Genomic DNA, 22,835 nt, shown 5'->3' with positions numbered 1-22,835 from the left:
CCCCCAAGAGGTACAATTCTTAAAGAACTCCCAGGCTTCTGGAAAAGGCAGAAAATAGTCAAGTATAGGAGCAAGTTTGGTGGGCTGTGGGATAACGGAGGAGGGGCACCTATGTATAAAGGTGGGCCAGATCTGTTAATGGTCATCCATAGTGTAAGATGAGAACACATTACATGCTGGAATGAAACCTAGCAATTTTGAGTACTAGGAGGGATAATGATAGTGAAGCTTTTCATACAGACCTACTTCAAATTAAGCTTGCTTAAAGGTGTTGACTCTTCTGAGCCTCAGCATCCTCATCTGAAAATTGGGTAAGGCATAATTATAGTCCCAGCCTTGTAGAGTTGTTGTTAGGGATTAAATGAGATAATGTATATTTGTGGAACATAGTAACTGTTCAATAAATATTGGCTGTTGTAATCATTATCAAATCAGGGAAGAAACTTTCTCCAGGAAGTCACTGAAAATGCAGAGAAAAACATCTCCAAAAATTTGCTCAGCATGAATTCTACAAGTCTTATAAACCGGCCTGTTGCAATGTGCTTCAGCATAAGTGAAAGGAATAACACCAACAGTGCAATTCGGTGAAAGATATCTGCTGGATGAAGAGTAATACCCTGTTTGTCAAGTGTGAGTTTTTATGTGTTGTTTTTTTTGTTTTTTTTGTTTTTTTTAGGGAGAGGCATTTTAATACTTGAAGATGGTTTGGTACAGTCATTCCCGAAGTGAGGAAACCTCAGAATCACCTGGGAAATGTCTTAAAAATACAGATCCTGGGGTCCTGCCTTTCTCTCCTGCCCCAAACTGATACAGTATATCTGGGCAGGACCTGGAAGTCTGTGATTGATTGACTGATTGATTTAGAGAGAGAGAGAGAGAATGAATATGAATCCCGAGCAGGTTCCACACTGTCATCGCAAAGCCCTATGTGGGGCTCGAACTCACCAACCGGGAGATCATGACCTGAGCTGAAGTCAAGAGTTGGATGCTTAACCAAATGAACCACCCAGGTGCCTCTGGAAGTCCATGTTTCAAATAAGTGCCTCCAGACAATTCTGTTTAGTGGCTCAGTTAGGGAACCCGGGACAGAATCCAGGGCTCTGAGGCCAAGCACTGGGCTTAGCTTCTCCTGGTCCTGCCTCTGTCTACCTGAGTGACGTGCTGGTTACCAGGCCCTCTGAGTCCCAGGCTTGTCAGGTATGGGAGTCTGCTGAGAAGATGAGAGCATGCGTATGTGGGCTCCATAAGTGTAAAGGGTTATCATCCCTATTTATTTATTATAACAGACTCTTCCTCCCAGTCCCACTTCTGCCCCTAACAATTAAAAAAATTTTTTTTAATGTTTATTTATTTTTGAGAGAGACAGAATGCGAGTGGGTTGGGGCAGAGAGAGAGGGAGGCACAGAATCTGAAGCAGGCTCCAGGCTCCCAGCTGTCAGCATAGAGCCCGACACGTGGCTGGAACTCACGAACCGTGAGATCATGACCTGAGCTGAAGTCGGATGCTCAACCAACTGAGCCACCCAGGTGCCCTATCTTCCCCTAACAATTTAACCAGAGTTACCAAGGCACACATTTATCTTTTAAGCCTGTGGTTGCTTCTCGTAGGATTTGATGTTGTAAAATGAAGAGCAGGAGCCTCTGCTTTGGCCCAACAGCAATTTTTTTTTTTTTTTTCTGTTAAAAGGCCTGTGATTCTGAGGTTAGGTCTGTCTGCATACTTCCTTGTATCAGGCGGAGGGAGGGACTATGCCAGGAGTTTATGATTAAGGATTTGAAAGCTTGAGGTCTGTGCTGTCCTAAAAGGTTGCCGCTAGCTGCACGTAGTTTTTGAGCACTCAAAACTTGGCTAGTCTGGATTGAGATGTGCTTCAAATTTGAAACACATCCCAGATTTAAAAGACTTAATGAAAAGAATATAAAATATATCAATAGTTTTTATGCTGATTGCATGTTGAAAATGATAGTATTTTGGAAATATTGAGTTAAACTGTACTATTAAAATTAATCTCACTAGTTTTTACCTTTTTAAAGATATTTATTTTCGGGAGAGTGCAAGTGGGGGAGGGGCAGAGAGCAGGGAAAAGAGGATTTGAAGCAGGCTCTGCACTGACAGGCTGACAGCAGTGAGCCGGACATGGGGCTTGAATTTACAAACTGTGAGATTGTGACCTGAGCCGAAGTCAGAGGCTCAACCCGCTGAGCCACCCAGGTGCCCCGTTTTTACCTTTTTTTTTTTTTAATGTGGCTACTGGAAAACTTAAAATTGCATATGTGGCTTGCATTATATTTCATCAGACAGTGCTGCTTTGGGTTTTATTTTTTATTATTTAAAAAAAATTTTTTTTAATGTTTATTTATCTGTGAGAGACACAGAGAGAGCATGAGCAGGGGAGGGGCAGAGAGAGAGGGAGACAAGAATCTGAAGCAGGCTCCAGGCTCTGAGTTGTTAGCACGGAGCCTGACGCGGCGCTTGAACTCACGAACCGTGAGATCATGACCTGAGCTGAAGTCAGACGTTTAACTGACTGAGCCACCCTGGCACCCTGATTTTTTTTTTAATTTGTTTTTTTGCTTTAGGTTTTAAGTCAATCTTGGGGACCAGTTCAAAAAGTTTACAATGTTTACTCTGTTGGCCAATTCAAAAGGTGAGTTTTACATTTGAAACGGACATCCAGAGGGACACCTGGGTAGCTCAGTGGGTTAAGTCTCTGACTCTTGATTTTGGCTCCTGTCATGATCTCAGGATTCCTGAGTTCCAGCCCTTCATGGGGCTCCACGCTGGCAGTGTGGAGCCTGTTTGGAATTCTGTCTCTTTCCCTGTCTCTCTGCCCCTCCCCTGCTCGCTCTCCCATACTCTTTCTCCCTCTCCAAATAAACTTAATATAAAAATGGACATCCAATGCAGTTATTCCAAATCATTTAACTTGACCTTGAATGTTTGCAGTACTGTTTTTGCTTTTTTCGAAGTGGGGATTTCATGAAGTTCTGTCCAAAGGGCATTTGTGGCTCATCTACTATTTTAAAAGAGAGTCTTTTAACATCTCAAGGAGAGGCAAGAAGAAAGCCTAAGTGGAAAAATGGCTTTGCTCAGATTGGATTTTTATTGCAGAGCTGCAAAGCCCAGAAGACACGGTGGATAGTGGACATTGCAGTTCATTTTTTAACTGTGGGCTTGGGATGCAACTGCTGTGACACAGCAATGAAAGCACGGCTTACCCTTTTCCTAATCATTTTTGGCCTCTCCCTGGCCCTCTGCTTTCTCTCTGTCTTCCCCTGATGTGGTTTTGTGATTACAGTGTGTGAGACCCAGCCAGATGCTCATCGGCAAGGTTGAGAAAAACATATTTAGCAATGGCCAAGTTGGAGTGGGCAGTGGTCACTGATTTTCTCTCTAAATGGCAGCATTCCTGGGAATTCAGAGCATTTTCTTCATCTCTGAAATGGCAGTGCAAAAAGCTCTTGGGTCTACCTCATGGTGGAATTATGAGAAATAAAAAGGAGAAATAAAAGGCAGGACATCAGGTGCACAAATAGTTGATAGTAAAAGTTCAGCTCCTCTGCCATTAACTATTTCTGTGGCAGTCTCTCTTCTGTAGGCCTCAGATCTTTCTCCTGTTACAAACTAAGGAACTAAAATGGCTCAATACAGTTAAAAGGGCATGAGTTTGACCCCAGATTGAGTTCCAATTCTGCTACCTCCTTGCTGTGTGACCTTGGGAAACCTACATGACCTCTCTGTGCCTCGCTTTCCTCATCTGTAAAATGGGGATAATAGAACCTCCTATGAGGTTAATCAAGCTAATAAAACGATTCTTAGAACAGTGCCTGGAAGATCGTAAACACTCAGTGAACGTTGGATTCATTCAGTCAGCAGTATTTTTTCGAGTGTCTTTTATATGCTAGGTGCTGTTCTAAACACTAGGCACAGTAGTAAAACAGTAACCCCCGCCCCCCCTGAGAGAGGTGCTTGGTGTAGGGGAACTCAGAATGTATTTATTAATTGTAATTACCAGAGTATGCCACTCCCTCTAGGAGCCCTCACAAACAGTACTGCTTCATTTTATTTATTGGATTTTGATGATCAGATCTTTTTTTTTTTTTTTTAAGAGTTCTATTGTTAAAGCAAATGCAAAACCTTGGGTTTCATTCCTAGCTCCCCTAGTACCGTGTGACCTTGGACAAGTTCTGTTAACTCCCTGAGGCTTCATTTTCTCACGCATAAAAAAGTTAACAAGTAATATCTTACTCAAAGGAGAGTGTGAGCTTTAAATGTAAAATGTATTAAGTGAGATAATGCCTGTAAAGCTCTTAGCATATGCTTAACTCCTAGTAAGCACTCTATAAATATTAGCTATTATCACCATCACTTCTAGTTGTAGAGATTCTGGAAGTCAGTGGTTCTGAGTTAAAAGTTCCCTAGGCTGGTGGAAAGGGAAATTAAATCATGTTCTCCTGTGTGCCCACAGTATAAGCCAGGTTGTTAGGAATGCCTTGGAAACCATACTCTCTTTCAGAGAAAAACAGTAGAGATCCAGAATTTCATTAGAACTGCCCAAAGATGGAGCGGGTTTCTCTGAGAGGCAGTGAGTCACTTTGGTGGTGTCTAAGCCGGACCACCAGTAAGCAGGGATGTGTGAAGGGATAGGTCTGTGATTGTGACGACTGCTTCTATCTCTGAGGTTATGGGGCCTTTGTTTAATCCTTAACATATGATCCAACTGTGTAAGAAAACCCTAGGGAGGGGCACCTGACCATCCCAACACCTTGGGGTACCCATTACAAGAGGGCAGCTGGTGACCTTAGAACCACTCTGACCCACCCAGCCAGGTGGGGCACTTGCTGTGATAGACATTGCCTCTAATACTTTTCTACTCCTGAGTATAGTTATTTCTTGGAGGCAGACACTAGGGCTGAGTTGGGGAGAGGCAGGTCACTGCTTCACCACACTGTTTATCCAGAGAGTAGAGGGCTCCTGGTCTTGGTACCACACTCATCCTTCAGTCTTCTCTGGGGATGGGGTAGGTAGAGATGACCTCAGAGCCAGGTGACTAGTGGATGAACATGCCTGTGTCTGGACCACTCAGCCAGCCCTGGGGAGCCCCAGCCAGCTTTTAATTTTGGTCTCAATCATTCCTCCATCTGTTTGCCACCCCGGACTTACCTACAAGGAGTGAAAAAACAAAGGCATTTATTTGCTGGATTCATTTGTTCTTTTTTCTTAAAAAATGATAATTATATTAAAACAAAACAAAACACATACTGGTTATATCAGGCAGTTTATATGGTTTTCAAAGAACTATTTCCTGAGCATTTTCCAATACAAAGTACCTGCTAGCCACCAGAGGGCAGAAGAGAAAAGATGTGACCTTTCTTCTCAAGAGTTCTTCCATTCCCTCAAAGGGCCTACTATGTACTAGGCACTGTGCTAGCCTCTGGAGATACAGGGCTGAGAAGACACAAGTGGTCCTTCTCTTACAAGCTATAGCCCAGCAGGGGAGACAGGTACTGAGTCAGTAATTTTAAGGTCCTGGTTGTTTGTGAAGGGGAGACAGACCCACACAGGCAGTCTGATTGGTGGCTCTTCCCAATCCTTCTTGCTCTGGGTCCTGGTGGCCCTCGCTTTGGTTTGGCAAACCCAGCACTATTGTCTAATCTTCTGGATTTCTGACTCACTTCCTGTGGCAATATCTGGGTCTCGGCAGGTCCCGGGTGTCATTCAGGCAGATCAGGGAAATCCCCTTCACCCCCACACATGTCTGCTCTGCCAGGCAGCCTTTCATCCTTCATAATCTTTGCAGCAAACTAGGAATCCTCTGGCTCATAAGAGTGACATGGGGATGTGTGTTGCCAAGCTAGCTGGTCTGGAGAAACACGAGAAGAGAAAAAGGGGGAAAAAGTGCCATTGAGTGAACTGCTTTATGAGAGGAACTTTAATTTTGGTACCCAAAATTTTATTTTTTGAGCAGTTTTATGTTCCCAGCAAAAGTGAGCAGAATTTACTCTCCCGTATATCCACAGCCTCCCTCCTTATCAACATCCCCACCAGAGTGGAGCGTTTGTTACAACTGATGAAGCTATAGCCAACATGCCATTATGGTCCCGGGTCTGTAATTTACATTAGGGATCACTCTTGGTGTACATTCTATGGGTTGGATATGTGTATAATGACTTTTAGACTGTATCTGTAGTGTTTAAAACCTACATCCCCTAGATATATCCCCTGTGCAGTGCTCCCTAAACTTTGGGCATTGCCAGCTTTGTGCATTCTTGTTCCTCTTGTGCATTTTTGCAACAGCCGTGTACTATTTTTCTTTAAATTGACACACTTAAGACCACTAAGGTGAATTTATTTTTTATTTATTTTTTAAGTTATTTTTTAATTAAAAAAGATTTTTTAGTGTTTATTTATTTTTTAAAAAAATTTTAAATATTTATTTTTGAGACAGAGACAGAGCATGAATGGGGGAGGGGCAGAGAGAGAGGGAGACACAGGATCGGAAGCAGGCTCCAGGCTCTGAGCCATCAGCCCAGAGCCTGACGCAGGGCTCGAACTCACGGACCGCGAGATCGTGACCCGAGCTGAAGTCGGATGCTTAACCGACTGAGCCACCCAGGCGCCCCTAGTGTTTATTTTTGAGAGAGAGAGAGACAGACAGACAGACAGATGGAACATGAATGAGGGAGGGGCAGAGAGAGGGAGACACAGAATCTGAAGCAGTCTCCAGGCTCTGAGCTGTCAGCACAGAGCCAGATGCGGGGCTTGAACTCATGAACTGCGAGATCATGACCTGAGCTGAAGTTGGACACCCAACCAACTGAACCACCCAGGCTTCCAAGTTTATTTGTTTTGAGAGAGAGAGAGAGAGAGAGAAACAAGCGGGAAAGGGGCACAGAGAGGAGGAGAGCAAGAGAATCCCAAGCAAGTTCCATGCCACCAGCATAGAGCCCCATGTGGGGCTCGAACTCACTAACCATGAGATCATGCTGTGAGCTGAAACCAAGAGTTGGATGCTTAACTGGCTGACCCATCCAGGCGCCTCATAAATTTATTTATTTTAATTAATGTATTTATTTTGAGAGACAGTGCAAGTGGGGGAGGGGCAGAGAGGGAGAAGGGAAGAGAGAGAGAGAATGCGAGAGAGAGAGAGAGAGAGAGAGAGAAAGAGAGAGAGAATCTCAAGCAGACTTTGCACTGTCAGCATAGAGCCCAGTGCAGGGTTCAATCTCCTGAACCATGAGATCATGACCTGAGCTGAAATCAAGAGTCAGATGCTCAGTCAACTGAGCCACCCAGGCACCCCTGAAGTGAATTTAAAGACATAATTTCATATTCATTTTTTATTAACCTTCATAGCTCTTATCGACATTGCATGTAACTATTATTTGTAGTATTTATATATTTTTTTCAAGCATTCTTGCCACATGCCTTCTCAAGCATCTGTAGTATTTGTTCCATTCTCAAGGAGAGTACTCAATAAGTTAATGAGTGGACTTTCAGGAAGTCCTTGAATCCCCTCAAACAGTCCAAAATTGTGTTGTTGTTTTTTTTCTGAGTAAAATAGTTCAGAGTTTTTATCATACAAAGGGGAGCAGGACCAAAAAGAACAGACTCTCAATTTGCAGTTCTTGGATTATGTCTAATTATCATTTACAAAGATTTTATTTTCCCAGGGAGAAGAATGGAGTTTTCTACAAAAAATGGATCTTTTACTCATAAAACATTCTATTTTTTTAATGGTGCAGATCAGTGGCACACCGAAAATCAGTAACCGCCTGTCTCCCTTCTCCTCATCTCTATTCTGTTTTCAACCTTCAACATGAACATTAATTTATCACAAGAGGACCATGACTGTTTTTTTTTATTTAAAAATCGTGAGGAATGGTCTGTTGAGGGATTTGTTTGTGTATATCATGCCTTTCAGAGGTATAAAGGGAATACTCCAGTTATATATTTAATGAGCTTCCTTTATTAAACAGAAAATTGTAAAAAAAAAAAAAACAAAAACAAAAACAGTGGGGAGGAGGGGAGAAGGGAACTCCTATCCTGGAATATCCAGAATATAGGTACACTATAAATATAGGTCAGTGAATGTTTCAGGGAAAAATGAGCTAAAAGAAAGCTGCTTGTTAGGGCAAAAATATAACATGATAAAGTGGCTCTGGGAAAAAGCACCATTGTGCTAGATCACACAATCACAAGGAACACACTGCTTGTATAAAAGTGGACCAAGCCACATGTCTTTCTCTGCCTCTGGGGTAACACGCCAGGCAGAGACACAAAGGGCACTCTGTTAATTCTTTCCATCTCAGCCCCTTAGCCTTAGAAAGAGTATTAGTAAGTCTCTGTATCCTGCTTCCTTCCATCCAAGATCCATGAACACTAGATATGATGATAAAGTGCAAATAGGAATTTGAAATCAGGATCAGGGAAAATATAAGGAAGTGGAAGATGACAAACATAGGAGGGTGGGGAGAATATGAATACTCGTGCGTTAAGGGTTTGTATTATTGTTGAGCTTCACCTTTGACTTAGAGCTTCCTGGCAGCCAAAACAAAAAGGGGACAGTGGGTTTTCTGGATTTTACTGTTAGAAAGGAAAAGCATCCTAGTCATTAAGAGGAAGCCAAGAGTTTCCTAGCTTATTCCTTTAAGTTAAATATTTTACGTAGAGCCCACTGAGAGTGTGAAGAATGAGACCCTCTTCAGCTTTCTTCTTTGTCTTTGCCAAGCCCTTGTCATCCTACATCTCCTCAGACTGGGCCAATTTCCTCATTTTAGGTGGCCATGTTACCTCTCCTTTGTGTACTCATCACAGATGTACATTTACATCTACTCATGTGTTTATTTTGAAAGCTAGTTGTCTTATTAGACGATCAGCCTCAAGAGGTCAGGGCCATATTGTCCTCAGTACTTGGCATAATCCTGGCACACTGTAAGGTCTCAGTAAATACTTGTTTGACCAAGTGAAGAAGGCAAAAGCAGCCAGGGATTTTATGTGACTGATCCTTGTAGGTCTCACAGAAAACTGCGGCCCTTTCAAGGTTGCAATCTATCTTTTGTGCAGAGAGCTTGACCACCATGGTACCCAGCACATCCCCAAGTTCATTTTACTCCACTGTGCCCTTCAGGGGTTTTTAATAAGAATAGCTCCAGTGTATTGCACTCTTGCTATAAGTCCAGTCCTGTAGTAGCCACCTGGTACATCTTGCTGCCAGTCCTATCAAAAGAGGGCAACTGAGGTTTGGGGAAGGAAACAGCTAGTCCAAGGTCACAGAGTGGGTAAAAGTCAGAATGTTGATCTATCTGACTCCAGAGCGCATGCTCTTTCCTTTCTGTCTGCTGTGTCTGAGCCTAAGCCACAAGTGTCTGTGTGAGTTATGGGTTCTTATCTCTTGGCAATTAGAGCTGCACAGCCAGAGTATTTCTGGCACAGGCCATTGCTGCTTTCTGACAGCTGTTACATTCCAGTCTCTCTTGAGTTTGGGGAAGGAAGGCCTACACCTGGGGTTGGCAAAGGCAGTCTCAGATCTCATTTTCCCTGATTTTTGCACACAGAGAATATGTTTATTGCACTTGTCACATAGTCTCCTGAAGTGCAGGAGCATTAAAGTTGAATATTATTTTCATAAAAGTCACTAGGGAGAAGAGGAGAGGAGATGCCTAGTTCGGTTGTCTCCAGGAATAATTGGATTTGCCCAATGATTGGTAGAGTGCAGGTGGGAAATGACAGCGTGCCAGGAAAGTACATTTTATGGTGCTTTTGATAACACATTTGTCAGGCATGTGTTTTTAATGACTTTGTGCCTGTTGTCATTATTTTAATAGAGACCTAATTTTTAGAATGGCGTTCATTATTACATTAAACTTTCTCTATTCAGCAAGGTTGGCAAATGGAATATTCTCATGGCTCAGTGTTGCCACCTACTGTGTTCTGTGTGGAGTGTCAATCTCCAACAACCTAGAAGGCAATAAAGCACATTTCAAACTACAACAAGGCATAATTTGATCTGTCTGTTCTTCTCCAAGGTTGCAAGTCCTCAGGGTGAACGCTGTAAGCATCTGTCATCACTGTGTGCTCTAGAGTGCCAAGACACTGGTTCCAGCAACTTCTGATGATAAAAAAATGTTAGTCAAAAATACCATTTTTCCTTTGCTCCCTTGAGAATGAGCCTCAAAAACATTTGCTGCCTGCACATGGGGATCTGAATAATTGCTACATTCAGGTTTATGTTAGAGAGAGTGTTCAAGAAGAAGGCACTTAAGGGGATGTTTGTAAATGTGATGAGGCTTTTGGTTCTATCTTTGGCCCACTAGTCTCAGTAAGGATTTTGGCTCATGTCAGTGATTTAGAAAACCTAATAATTTTTATGTCTCCAAAGTTGTGTTCCCAGGCTGCTGGCTATTTCATATTCCTGAGCTTGTTTCTGTATTTAGGAGAACACCAGAGAATAGCAGTAGGCATTGTCGTGTGTTTACCTCCCCATGCCAAGAAAGGACTGACATTCCAGCTTTGTTTGTGGATAGATTTAGGTTGAGTCTGATTCCGATCTCCTTCAGTGGCTTTGACAGTTTCTTATGTGGAAGATGAAGCATCTCGGTTATTGACCTGGCATCCTGTTCCCAGTTTGAATGGTAAGAGCCACAAAATCAATGGTACCTATGTAGGACATAAGATTTTACTCCTTTTGCCCCATAAATTATTGTTTAGACAATTAGGAACAGAAGAATATGAAAAATACACGTGTTAATTATTACCAGACTCTTTTTTTTTAAACATAAGGAGATCAAAACATTAAAGTGTTTTACATATTAATTTGGGTGTTTTCTCCCCCTAACCTCCAATTAATATTCACGATAAACAGCCTTTATTGATGATGTGGTTCTGTAAGTTTAACATCCAGGATGGTCAAGACTGTGCACTATTTGTCTATTCACCTACTGCTTTATCCTATTCCACAGTGGATTTGAGGCAGCTTATGAGAAAGGGATAAAATGTGAATAAAAAATAAAACAACAAGGACCAACCAGAGTTGAGTATAAATTATGTTAGGAGATTACAGCCCAGGTCTATTTCTGTTAAACTAAAAAGCCATTTCATTGGACAAGTTGATGTAGCCATTTTTTAAAAGCTCTTGGAAGCTGGTCTCAGTTTTGGAAAGCTCTGTGTAAACATGGGCTGCTTCGTGTTCCTGACATTTCAGCTGAACTTTAAAAACTGCCATTTTTTCTTTCTTCCAACCTCTACCTGACCTCTAGCATACACCCATTTCCTCTGAGCCACGGAGGTGTCAGTACTGAAGGTATTTTATCAAGCGAGGTTGCTGTTTTTCTGGGAATGCTATAGCCTGGATGCCAGCCAGGGATTTGGGAAGCCTGAATGTGGGAGGCTTATTTTGGAAACCCTTTCATTATCATCACACTCAGGCCCTTGTGAGCAGTTCCAGGGACTCACACCGGATGGGCTTCAATGATAGGACTGAAAAAAAAGTGTTGAAGCAGAAGGGAGGGATTCAGAAGTTCCCTTCTCACAAGCCAGCAGGATGCCCAATAATCTTCCTTCCACGGTTCCTATTTCCAGCCTCTTCTTCTGAACCTCCAGGCTCTGCGTTGCTTCTCAAAGATCTGGTACCCAGGAAGCTGGCACAGAGAATGGAGCTGGGATGCAGACTTCACTGGACCACAGAGGGTGGGCTGTGTAGGGTGCTTTCAGCCTCAGAGCAAGTTGACATAAGGCTCTGCCCTTGCTTGTTACAACCAACCAGAAAGGTCTGTAACTGGGAGAGTCCTCTTCCCCCATCTTCACCAACACACAGACCCTAAGGAGTCATGTGATGATGAGATTCCCAAGTGGAGATGACCACAACTTACTGCCATATGGACTTCTCCACTTGGATATCTGATAGACTACTTAGATCTCATGTATCCAAACCAGAGTTCTTGATTCATTTTAATGCCTCCCTCCCTTTGGATTTGTTCTTCTTACAGGCTTAATCATCTCAGGAAATTGGCACTGGTATCCACTCTGTTGCTCAAACCAAAAACTTGGGAGTCTACTTTGCTTGTCTCTTTCCTTCCCCCCGTCGTAAGTCCTGTCAGTAGTGGAATTGGCTACTGCCACTGAGACATTTTGTACAGCTGAATCTCCCTCAGCATTGATGATGTAGTCATCTTGCCAGCCATCTCCCTCTCTTGCCTGTACTCCTGCAGTGGTGTTTTTACCTAGTCTCCCTGGTTTCCCCCATTTCTTTTCAAGGCTTTGGAGTGGCATTGCAATCAGACCATCTGGGTTTGTATATTGGATCCTCTACTCACTGGGATGGGCAAGTCTACCTAATCTATGACTATTTTGTCATCTGTAAAATTGGGATAATAATTGTACTCATATTGCAAGTTTTCATGAGGATTAAATATCATACATATAAAGTTCTTTGGACAGTTCAGAGCACATAGTTTAAACACTAAGGAAATATTAGGTTTTTATTTATTGTTCCAATCCCCAGGCCATTCTCCATATAAATGCTACAGAAGTCTTTTTTTTTTTTAATTAAAAAATTTTTTTTAAATGGAGCCCATTGCAGGGCTTGAACTTACCACCCTGAGATCAAGGCCTCAGCAGAGATCAAGAGTCAGACACTTAACTGAGCCACCCAGGCACCCCTACAGAAGTCTTTTTAGAAAGAAAATTAGATCATGCCTCTTCCATGGCACGGTATTTTCTTATAACCCCTCCCATGGCTTCCTATTGCATCTGGAAGAGAATCCAAATTCCTGCCAGGTATATGGCCCTCCATAACTCCTGCTATCTCACTCTTCAGCTTCCCTGTTACTGTCCTCCCCACTGGTCACTGACTTCTAGCCTCACTGCCCTTCCTCCATCCCAGGAATGTACCCACCTAGGTACATTGGTTTGTTCCCACCTGCTCTTGTGCCTGGAATGCTTTTCCCCTAGATCTTAGTTTAAGTGACACATCTTGAGCCCCCATTTCACGCCATCATATTACAGTTTCATTTTCTTCATAGCACACGTCAATCTCTGAAACTTTTTATTTACTATCTATATATTTGTCTCTGTCTCTCTTATCACTTACTACTGGCCTGACTTGTAAAAGGCCCTAATAAAGGTTTAGCCATTGAATGATTGATAGCCACTATTTATTTAGTACCTCCTATGTCCCACTTACACAATTCTGTTTTTTCATCCTCATAACAATACTGTGGGGTGGGTATTTTAAATCCCATTTTAGGGCTGAAGAAATAGTGGCTTAGGGAAGACAAAGTGTATCCACGGCCACCTAGCTGGCGTGTGGGGTGAGCCCAGATTTTAACTGAGGTCTGGCTGAGTCTGTGGAGTTTTTAGGTGATAGCACTAGTGAATTCAGAGAGCTCTTACCTGGCTTATGAGTAGAAGGTGAGATGAGACAGGTATCAAAAGTATACTATCCTCATCCTTTATTTATTTTCTTAAAGTTTATTTATTTATTTTGAGAGAGAGAGAGAGCACAAGCAGGGGAGGGGCAGAGAGAGAGGGAGAGAGAAAATCCCAAGCAGGCTCTATGCTTTCAGTGCAGAGCCCAATGTGGAACTCGATCAGGTCATGATCCCAGAGTCATAGGATGGAGCCCTGCCTTGGGCTCTGTGCTGAGTGTGGAGCCTCCTTAGAATTCTGTCTCTCTTTCCCTCTGCCTCTTTTCCCTACTTGCATTCTCTCTCTTTCTAAAATGCATAAAATAAAAGATAACAGTTTTAGAGCATTTCCTATTGCTAAATGCTTCCGTGTATTATCCCTGTACTGGCATTCTTTATCATGCCCTAGTTTTGTTGTAATTTTGTTGAGGTTAGACAAGAGGTATTAATTGGATTCATTCAGATTCTGTTTTGAATTGATTCAAGCCTACTTGGGTGATGCCCACTAGAAGTCAAGGGGAGACAGGTGCGTTAGGCCCTCCTGGCCCTTTAGCATCAAATATCTCCAAGTGTGAGCTCCAGACTACACACAGGCAGATCACCTGGGTGCTTGCTAAATGCAAATTCCTGGGCTCACCCTAGACTTTTTTCATGAGATTCTCTAGGGGTTGACACCTGAAATCTATTTTTTTAAATTTTTTTAATGTTAGTTATTTATTTTTAAATTTATTTTTTATGTTTTAAAATTTACATCCAAATTAGTTAGCATATAGTGCAACAATGATTTCAGGAGTAGATTCCTTAGTGCCCTTTACCCATTTAGCCCATCCCCCCTCCCACAACCCCTTCAGTAACCCTTAGTTCTCCATGTTTATGAGTCGCTTCTGTTTTGTCCCTCTCCCTGTTTTTATATTATTTTTGTTTCCCTTCCCTTATGCTCATCCGTTTTGTCTCTTAAAGTCCTCATATGAGTGAAGTCATATGATTTTTGTCTTTCTCTAATTTCACTTAGCATAATACCCTCCAGTTCCATCCATGTAGTTGCAAATGGCAAGATTTCATTCTTTTTGATTGCTGAGTAATACTCCATTGTATATATATATATACCACATCTTCTTTATTGATTCATCCATCGATGAACATTTGGGCTCTTTCCATACTTTAGCTATTGTTGATAGTGCTGCTATAAACATGGGGATGCATGTGTCCCTTCAAAACAGCACACCTGTATCCCATGGATAAATGCCTAGTAGTGCAATTGCTGGCTCGTAGGTAGTTCTATTTTTAGTTTTTTGAGGAACCTCCATACTGTTTTCCAGAGTGGCTGCACCAGCTTGCATTCCCATAACGTTTGTTTTTGAGAGAGAGAGAGAGAGAGAGAGTGAGCATGAGCGAGGGAGACAGAGACAGAATCTGAAACAGGCTCCAGGCTCTGAACTGTCAGCACAGAGCCTCATGTGGGGCTCGAACCCATGAACTGTGAGATCATGACCTGAGCTAAAGTTGGACAGTTAACTGACTGAGCCACCGAGGCACCCCAGGAATCTGGTTTTTTTTAAAACAATCACTTGGAGGTTTTACTGATTAAAATGGATGTATGAAGATCACTGGTCATAGACATGTGTTCTAGCTAATTAGCTATTTCATGATTTGGCTTTCTCTATTAAAAAAAATCTATAAAGTTATATGTTTGGTCATTCATTTTATCAAAACTTATTTGGGTGGCTTTGGTCTCTGATCATGGAGCAAGTAGGCTCCCCACCCCCCCAACCCCGTCTTAATGATCCTTAGGCTCCAAGTCCCAGGTCCAAGTTAGCTTCCTTGGTCCGTTTGTTCAATATTTCCCACTTAGGTGAAGTAGAGTGCCTTGTTTCTGTCCCTAAGCTGTTGCCTGACTGTGGGGGGCTGGTCTGTTCTCAAGGGGGCTGGATGGTTGTACAGTAGTGGACCTTCTGAAACATTTGTCCCTGCTAGAGTTATTTTTATACGTGGTAGTGACTCAGTCTCTTTTCCTCCCATATTCTTGGGGTTCAAAGTCCTTTGGCTTCAACTCTTCTTGAAAGATGCAGGAAGTTCAGATCCCCCTACTTTTCGCCATGTTGGCCCCTCAGGCCAAGAAACAGACTCTTAAGATTAGAGAACAATCTGATAGTACCCTAGAGTTATTTGTAAAAATAGGGTTTATTCTTAATTCTTCTCAGAAACAATTCTGGAATGATCAAAATTCCTAGCCCTTGATGTCTATGCTTTCCTCCCCTCTGTTCACTCTCTAAACAAAGGCCCCATGTTTAATAGATACCATAACAGTAAAATTAGCTTTATTAGACTCTAGGTGGATTTAAAATGTAACCTAATGGCAGCTGTCTCTGGCTTGGAAGTCATGTGTTTTATTTTGAGCAAAGACGGAGGGTAGTTACAATGTCTGGTAAGGGATTAAATGATTATTGAATTTAAGTGACCAAATAACACAAGCATCCCTCATCTTTAGATCCTGCCCTGGTGGTTTTTGCCCATTGTGTTTTTGAGGAATCTGGGGTACCACCTACCTTCTGTCCTTGACTTCAGAGTTCCTGAGTTGTGCCCTAGGAGAAGTCAGCACCGTTGTCTTATCCACCTCCACTCCCACATCTAGTGTGTGTGCACCCATCTTCTTGGAAAGCTTGAATGGTGAGACTAGTTGAACTTTACCAGCCTTGTGTCAAAGGACCCAGAGCTAGCCATAGCCAGTTCCCTTCTCCCCAACAAAGTCCCAGCATATACTTTCATTAAATAATAACATCCTACACTGAGGCCCTGCTGTTCACTTTGTCCTAATGCTTAAAAGAAAGAGCTTTTATTAGGCTATTTAACAGAAGAGAATCTGAGACACAGATCACCCAACTAGTTACTGGCTGAACCCAGTCTGTATTATGGCTTGTTGTTTTTCTTCTGGTCCTTACCAGTGTGCTTGGTGGCGTCACCAGGTCTGTGAAAAGCAGACTAAACAGCTTTTAGTCCTAAAGACAAAACGTATGTGCTGTACATGTTCTCTGATGATTTATTTGGTAGAGAGTTTCAGGAATAGGGGACAGCTCCATTAGTGGATGGTCATGGCTGCTTCATTTTGGACCCTTTAGTCTAAGCTTCTAAGCATCATTATAAGCACAGCCTAGGAGGTAAATGTAAAAATAATCTTCTTGCCAGGTTTTCTTGCATGGTATCCTAGCGACGATGTACTGTCTGTCCTTGAGTGTTGGGGCACCAACTGGGGCAGTATCGGAGCTTGCAGAGGGGAGGGATATGAAGGGCATAGTCAGAGGCACCCCTCTTAATGTCCAGGCATAGTTTCTTTTTATGTTTTGGAGCACTTTTAACCCACTTATTTTTAAGAAACATTTTATTTTCTGATTAAAAATATGTTTCTTGTCAGATAACTTGGAAAACAGAAAATCCCAAGGAAGGAAATAAAAACCAACTGAAATTCCAATATTGTTAATATTTTGGTAAATATCCTTCTGGTCATCTTCTTTCTTTCATACGATGATTAGGTTCTAAACTCAGAGTGTAAGGGAAAAAAAATCTCATAAAGTCAAAATTACTCTAAACCACCATGGACAGCACTTTTTGTGCACTCTAAAGTTTGGAAACCACTGCACTAGACTCGAGGAAAAGGACAACTAAAAAATCTATATGAAATTAGAAGTCTGGGGGAAAAAATCAGTCTGGCTTTTTTTTTTTTTTAATTTTTTTTTCAACGTTTATTTATTTTTGGGACAGAGAGAAACAGAGCATGAACGGGGGAGGGGCAGAGAGAGAGGGAGACACAGAATCGGAAACAGGCTCCAGGCTCCGAGCCATTAGCCCAGAGCCTGATGCGGGGCTCGAACTCACGGACCGCGAGATCGTGACCCGAGCTGAAGTCGGACGCGTAACCGACTGCGCCACCCAGGCACCCCCAGTCTGGCTTTAATATTACTATCAAATCCCTGATGATGAGTGGATGGTGGTGGAGAACTGAACTGTGTTCCTGCCTGCCTCATTTCATTCTGTTTTAATATTAAGCTTTTGTAATATTAAGCTTTTGTGAGTTGTGGGTTCATAGATTTACCTGTGAGGATAACATGCCATAGTAGCATCACATTTAGCTCCAGGGGGTAGGTTCTGAGTCAACAAGTAGGAAAAATGAACACAGTGCAACTCCACCATAGATTCCTGCTCCCTCCATCGCTGCCCCAAAATGCACTTGCATGTGTACATACAATTGGATCATTTGTTTTGTAACCTTTGTTTTGTTTAATTCAGTAAATATTCTATGTATCACTTTTACTTAAGTTTATTTTGAGAGAGTGAGTGTGTGCACATGTATGAGGGAGGGGCAGAAAGAGAGAGAAGAGAGAGACTCCTAAGCAGGCTCCATACTCAGTGCAGAGTCCAACACAGCTCCATCTCACAAACTGGGATCACGATCTGAGCCAAAATCAAGAGTTGGATGCTTAACCAACTAAGCCACCCAGGTGCCCCTGTGTGTATCATTTTTAAAGTTGCATATGTAAATGAGAAGGAGTGAAATATGGCCTTTTGTAGCAACGTGGATGGAACTGGAGAGTATTATGCTAAGTGAAATAAGTCATACAGAGAAAGACAGATACCATATGCTTTCACTCTTATGTGGATCCTGAGAAACTTAACAGAGGACCATGGGGGAAGGGATGGAAAAAAAAAAAAGAGAGGGAGGGAGCCAAACCATAAGAGACTCGTAAAAACTGAGAACAAACTGAGGGTTGATGGTGGGGGGGAGGGAGGGGTGGGTGGGTGATGGGTACTGAGGAGGGCACCTGTTGGGATGAGCGCTGGGTGTTGTATGGAAACCAATTTGACAATAAATTTCATATTAAAAAAAAAACCACTAAAAGTAAAAAAAAAAAATAAAGTTGCATATGTATATTTAGTGGTAAAGATGTTTATTAACCAGTCTCTTGTACATTTAGTTTATTTCCAATTATTTGCTGTTCTAAAAATGGCGAAGTGAACATCCTTGTGGATAAATCTTTGTGTTCATCCATAATTATGTCTTGAGGATAAATTCTTAGCTGTGGAATTGATGGTTCAAAGGATATGAACATTTTTAAGTCTTTTAATTCATATTGCTAAATTGTCCCCAGGAACATTGTATGCTTCTATCAAAGTGTCTATTTCCCAGCATCACTGGAAATTAACATTCAAGAGTCTTTCACAATATGCCTTCTTTTTTGGATGACCTAGGGCTTCTCTTCATTGTGTGGTCAATTTATCCTGGAAGGAAATGAACAAAATGAGGCTAGAGATGAAAAGTGCTGGTGGCCAGGTCTATGTGGGAGGGACAGGGACAGATAACAGGAAAGGGGTAAGCTTAGAGACCATTTCTTTACTCCTGCCTCCAGGTCTTCAGCAGGTATCTAAAGATAGAATATTAATATTTAAAGGGCATGTGTAGTTTTAAAAGCATATTTCATATTATAATTTTAGATTTTGAAAATGATTTGATGTCTTTCATTATAGACACTACAGGACAGGAATGACATTTGTATATCTAAAATGGAGTATGGTTTAAAAAAAAATAAATGGAAAAACACTGTCCTAATCCAACACTCATCTTAGAGAAACTGAAACCAGAGAGTAGAGGGATTTCTGTAGAGCTACACAGCAAATTGATGATAGAGTTGAAGCCAGAAGTAAAGGTTGTCAACTGCCTGTTCATAGCTCTTCTGTTGAGTTGGGACATCATGGTTCAGGAGGAGATGAAAAGCAGATATAAGGTCCCCTTTGGATAGATGGCCAGGCTTTCTTCCAGAACCTGTGAGCTGCTCCATACCCCTCCTGGACAAAGACCCAGGTGTCTCTGGCATGGCAGTTCACTTCTGCTTGAACATTTCCGGAGGGAGCTTGCACTTTAATAACCAGGGCTTTTGCCTGAACTTTCCTTCCCCTTGGATAACTTCTAACTTCTCTTCCTGCCTCAGCATCTTGAATGTCACTTCCTCAGGGAAGTCTTTCCTGACTGCCAAGATAGTTTAGGGTCCCTATGTGCATTCTTATAGCACCTCTTACGTTTAACACCTTGTCACAATTATAATTACTTTGCACTGTATTTAACATCTCTCTCCCGGACTAGACTATATGTTCTATGAGAGTAGGAATGTTGTTTATCTTCTGTTGCTCTTGGCCCAAGCATTAATAAATGCTTGAATGTTTGACTATTTGGATGGATGTTAATGAGTGAATTGGAAGTGTGTGTGGCTGCTGGGCGGTGCTGTTTCCCATTGCCTGCAGAATCAGGAGAGCTGTCCCTCATTGCCAAGGGCGTTGAGAGAGGCGAGAAAGGAGACTCCTTTTTAGGCTGCTAGTATAGAGACAAGCCAGAGGGTATGATCTGCTTTGCTGGGTGCCCCATGGCGGCCTCCTGGGTGATGGGGTCAGCAACCTAATCCAACCAAGCATTCTTTCCTGGCTTGTCAGGATCAGCCCCAGCAATTTAGTAGTGGTGGTTGGAGAGGAGCCTCCTCGATTCATTCTGGGGAAGAGAATTCAAGGTCAGGGCTCTCCTTGGCGGGGAGAAAACAGCAACCCGGGTCACCTGCAGCCTGGTCTTCACAGTAGATGGGCACTTGCAGCAACTGCTGTAAGGTCTGCTTGTGGCTGGCTGGGCGCCAGTGCAGCGCCGCTGTTAGGCGGCAGGTCCTGCCCCCTCTGCCGGTTTCCCTCCCCCTCCTCCGTCTCCTTACCACTCCAGCTTGCTGCATCCTCTGCAAGGAGAGGAATGTGCCGCGCTCGGACGCGCCGTCCTGGCGGCGCGGCGGCACTCCGGGCGCGCTCTGGACCGCCGGGGTCCGCCGTCTGGCGCTGCGCCACGTGCTTTGATCCGCGCTGATGTCAAGTGGGTGTGGGCTCTTAGGGAAGGCCCAGGCGAGGACGAGGAGGGCGCGCGATGCGCCGCGGGCGCGCTGAGGCCACAGCGCGCTCCGCCGCCCAGCGCTGCTGACCGGTGGCCGGCCTGGGCTCAAGGAGCGGGCGCATGGAGCGGCGGCGCTGCCCGGCCGGGGACGCATGCCCCGCCGCCCTGGGGGGCTGGTGGGGACCGCCGCGGGGGGCCTGCAGGTGTGTCCTCGCGCTGTAACTTTCGGGGGGCTGCGGGCCGGCAGGCAGCAGGGGCTGCATCGGGGGTTGCTTTTTGTGGCTGGGCGCTGGCGTGACGGGAGCGGGTTCGCCCCCGGCTGGCCATCCGCGTGGGAGCCGCAGCTCGCCGCGGGAGTTTCAGCGAGGGAATTCGTGGGGCGGGCGCCGGGCTAGGGGTTACTCATCGGGAAGGGCGCCGAGGGAGCAGCCTTGTTGTTTTGAGAATTGGGTCTCCAAGTACAGCCTGCGTTCATGGTAACAGGATTAGCTCTCAGCAGACAGCTCTGCTTCCCGAAATCGGCGGTGGTTGGGGGCACTGATCGGTGGGGGTGGGGGGGGGGACTGGGCAGAGGCTATCTCTTCTCCCCTTATCTGCCCCCCACCCCCTTCCTGATGGGAGCCAGCTAAGGGGGAGGTAAGGGGGCAGCTTCTTGTCGTTTGACAGGTCTGGTTTCAGACACACCTTCCCGGAGGAATGCGGAGGCTTTGTTACAGGCGTCCGTCCCAGCCCTGAGCCCAGAAGCTTGCGGGCATGGGGCCGGGGCTCCGGTGCCATTACTCATCTTTTATGGCAACACGGGCGGGCTCCCGGGTAGGCAAGTTAATTATTAATGTGTCTAGCTGGAGAGAGGGAATCTGGAGATGAGATTGGTGGGTTGCAGGTTTTTCTTTCCCTTTTTTGGCATTGGCACTCAAGGTTTAAGCCCAAGGTATTGCAGCCAGTTTCCTGAGAAGGATGCTGGTGTTCCCCTAGTGACTGGCACTCTGCGGAAGGGATCCCCTTTCCCTGTCTGTGGGACAGCACCATCACCCCCCACCCCCGCCACCCCCTGGGAGGGCAGAGAGGGACCAACTCTGGGTTTTTACTACTTTTGAACCAGTCTGTACCTTTCCTCTGCTTTCTGAAAACAAACACTCCCACCCTTGTCCCAGGGCAGCTTCCCGATGAAGCTTCCAGGCCAGGCGTGTGAGACCTGGGTCTTCCCCTGACCATCTGAAGTTTTCTGGAAAGGGCTGCCCTACCACAGCCCCAGTACCTGAGAATTCTGCGCCTGTTCAACAAGTGTCTCTGGGTCTGTTTCAACAATCTGTAGACTGTTGGCCAAGGCAAAAGGGTCTGCCAGGTCGTTATCTGGCCTGTCTATCCCAGTGCCCTCAGTGCCTACTGGAAGGAGGAGGTCAAGGTGGAGAAGAGCTGAGGGCAGAGTGTGACTCTTCCCTCAGATGGTTTCAGTTTCCCTCCCCCTTGGCTGGGGAAAGGTGGATTCTAAAGCTGGTAGTCTCACAAAGTGTGCTCTGTGTGTGCTGGGCATTTCAGGTGTGCCCCTATTGAGCGGAATGGAAGAACCCCGGTTTAAATCAAGGGCTGTGGATGGGGCTTGGCTCTGGGAGAGGTGGGTTGGAGGGGGCCAATTGGAGGCAGGCCTGAGGAGATTTTTGCCCCAGTTGGGGCCTGTGGAGAGTTGCCAGACTCAGTCTTCCAGGCAGCATTGTGCTTTAGAGACCTGAGAAACTGTTTTTCTTGTCAGCTGAGGATAGAGTACTCAGCCTCATAAACTGAAGGGTTGAGTTAGGGTGAGTAGAAGATGAGCACATCTTGGAAGTTGACACTTGTAGGAGTGCAAGAAGGGCTAGGCTTTCTGGGGACTAGGTGTGGGGAGGGGGATCGCCCTAGGAGAGTGGAAAGTGTCTAAAGGGTGGTGGGTTTATTGGGGGTATGCAGTGCAGGGAGGGAGATTCTAGCTCTGGTTGTGGGCTGTGCATGGTGTGAGACATGGTGTGCATGGTCTGAGACAGGCTGCTGCAGTACCCCATATCTCTCCCCTCAATTTTCTATCCCCTACGTTGGTGACTTGGCTTGCTGGATTCACCTTGCCCCTGTCTCTGGTCTCCAGGGTGGGACTGTTCTGATGGCTGCCCAGGGACACATAGTCCCCATCTTATTCCAGCCTTTCAGAGAGGCCGCTGACCCTGCTACCTGGGTCACTGGGGAGTCCATGCCACCTGTCCTTCCACCAGCCTACATACTCAGTGGCACCCTTCCCCCAATATACGTGCTTTTCAAGTGCCACCTTCTCCAGCAGTGCCCTGATCTGCTGCTGATTTGCCGGCACTCTGCAAGTTGAGGGTTTGGAGATGGCCCTGATAAGGAGCAAGTTTTTTCTATCATGGGAAGTCTGCCCATGGATGCCATCTAATGTCTGCTTCCCTTGCAGCCTGCTGGTCATGGCTGAATATTCATTGATAATGGCCTGGCCACTGCCTAGGGAAGCTACTCAAGGTGATACTGTAAAGAG

General features: G+C 44.4%; 1 protein-coding gene across 11 annotated transcripts in view; it reads left to right on the top strand.

The window, feature by feature from the left end:
- The window catches only part of PLEKHA7 (pleckstrin homology domain containing A7), a 222,667-nt gene that overhangs the window by 59,945 nt on the left and 139,887 nt on the right, over positions 1 to 22,835 (top strand). Inside the window, exon 1 of one of the 11 annotated variants that reach the window (XM_019812131.3) lies at positions 20,389 to 20,520. The exons of the other annotated variants lie outside the window; for them this stretch is intronic. Within the exon in view, the coding sequence (XP_019667690.1) occupies positions 20,438 to 20,520 (83 nt within the window). The 5' untranslated portion in view covers positions 20,389 to 20,437. Of the gene's footprint in view, positions 1 to 20,388; positions 20,521 to 22,835 lie in introns of those variants that run through there. 11 annotated transcript variants of the gene reach the window in all.

The sequence above is a fragment of the Felis catus genome, chromosome D1 (assembly GCF_018350175.1).
Source record: "Felis catus isolate Fca126 chromosome D1, F.catus_Fca126_mat1.0, whole genome shotgun sequence".
Lineage (NCBI taxonomy): Eukaryota > Metazoa > Chordata > Mammalia > Carnivora > Felidae > Felis > Felis catus.
Note: the sequence above shows the minus strand (reverse complement) of the source record. Positions and strands in the feature narration are given on the sequence as shown.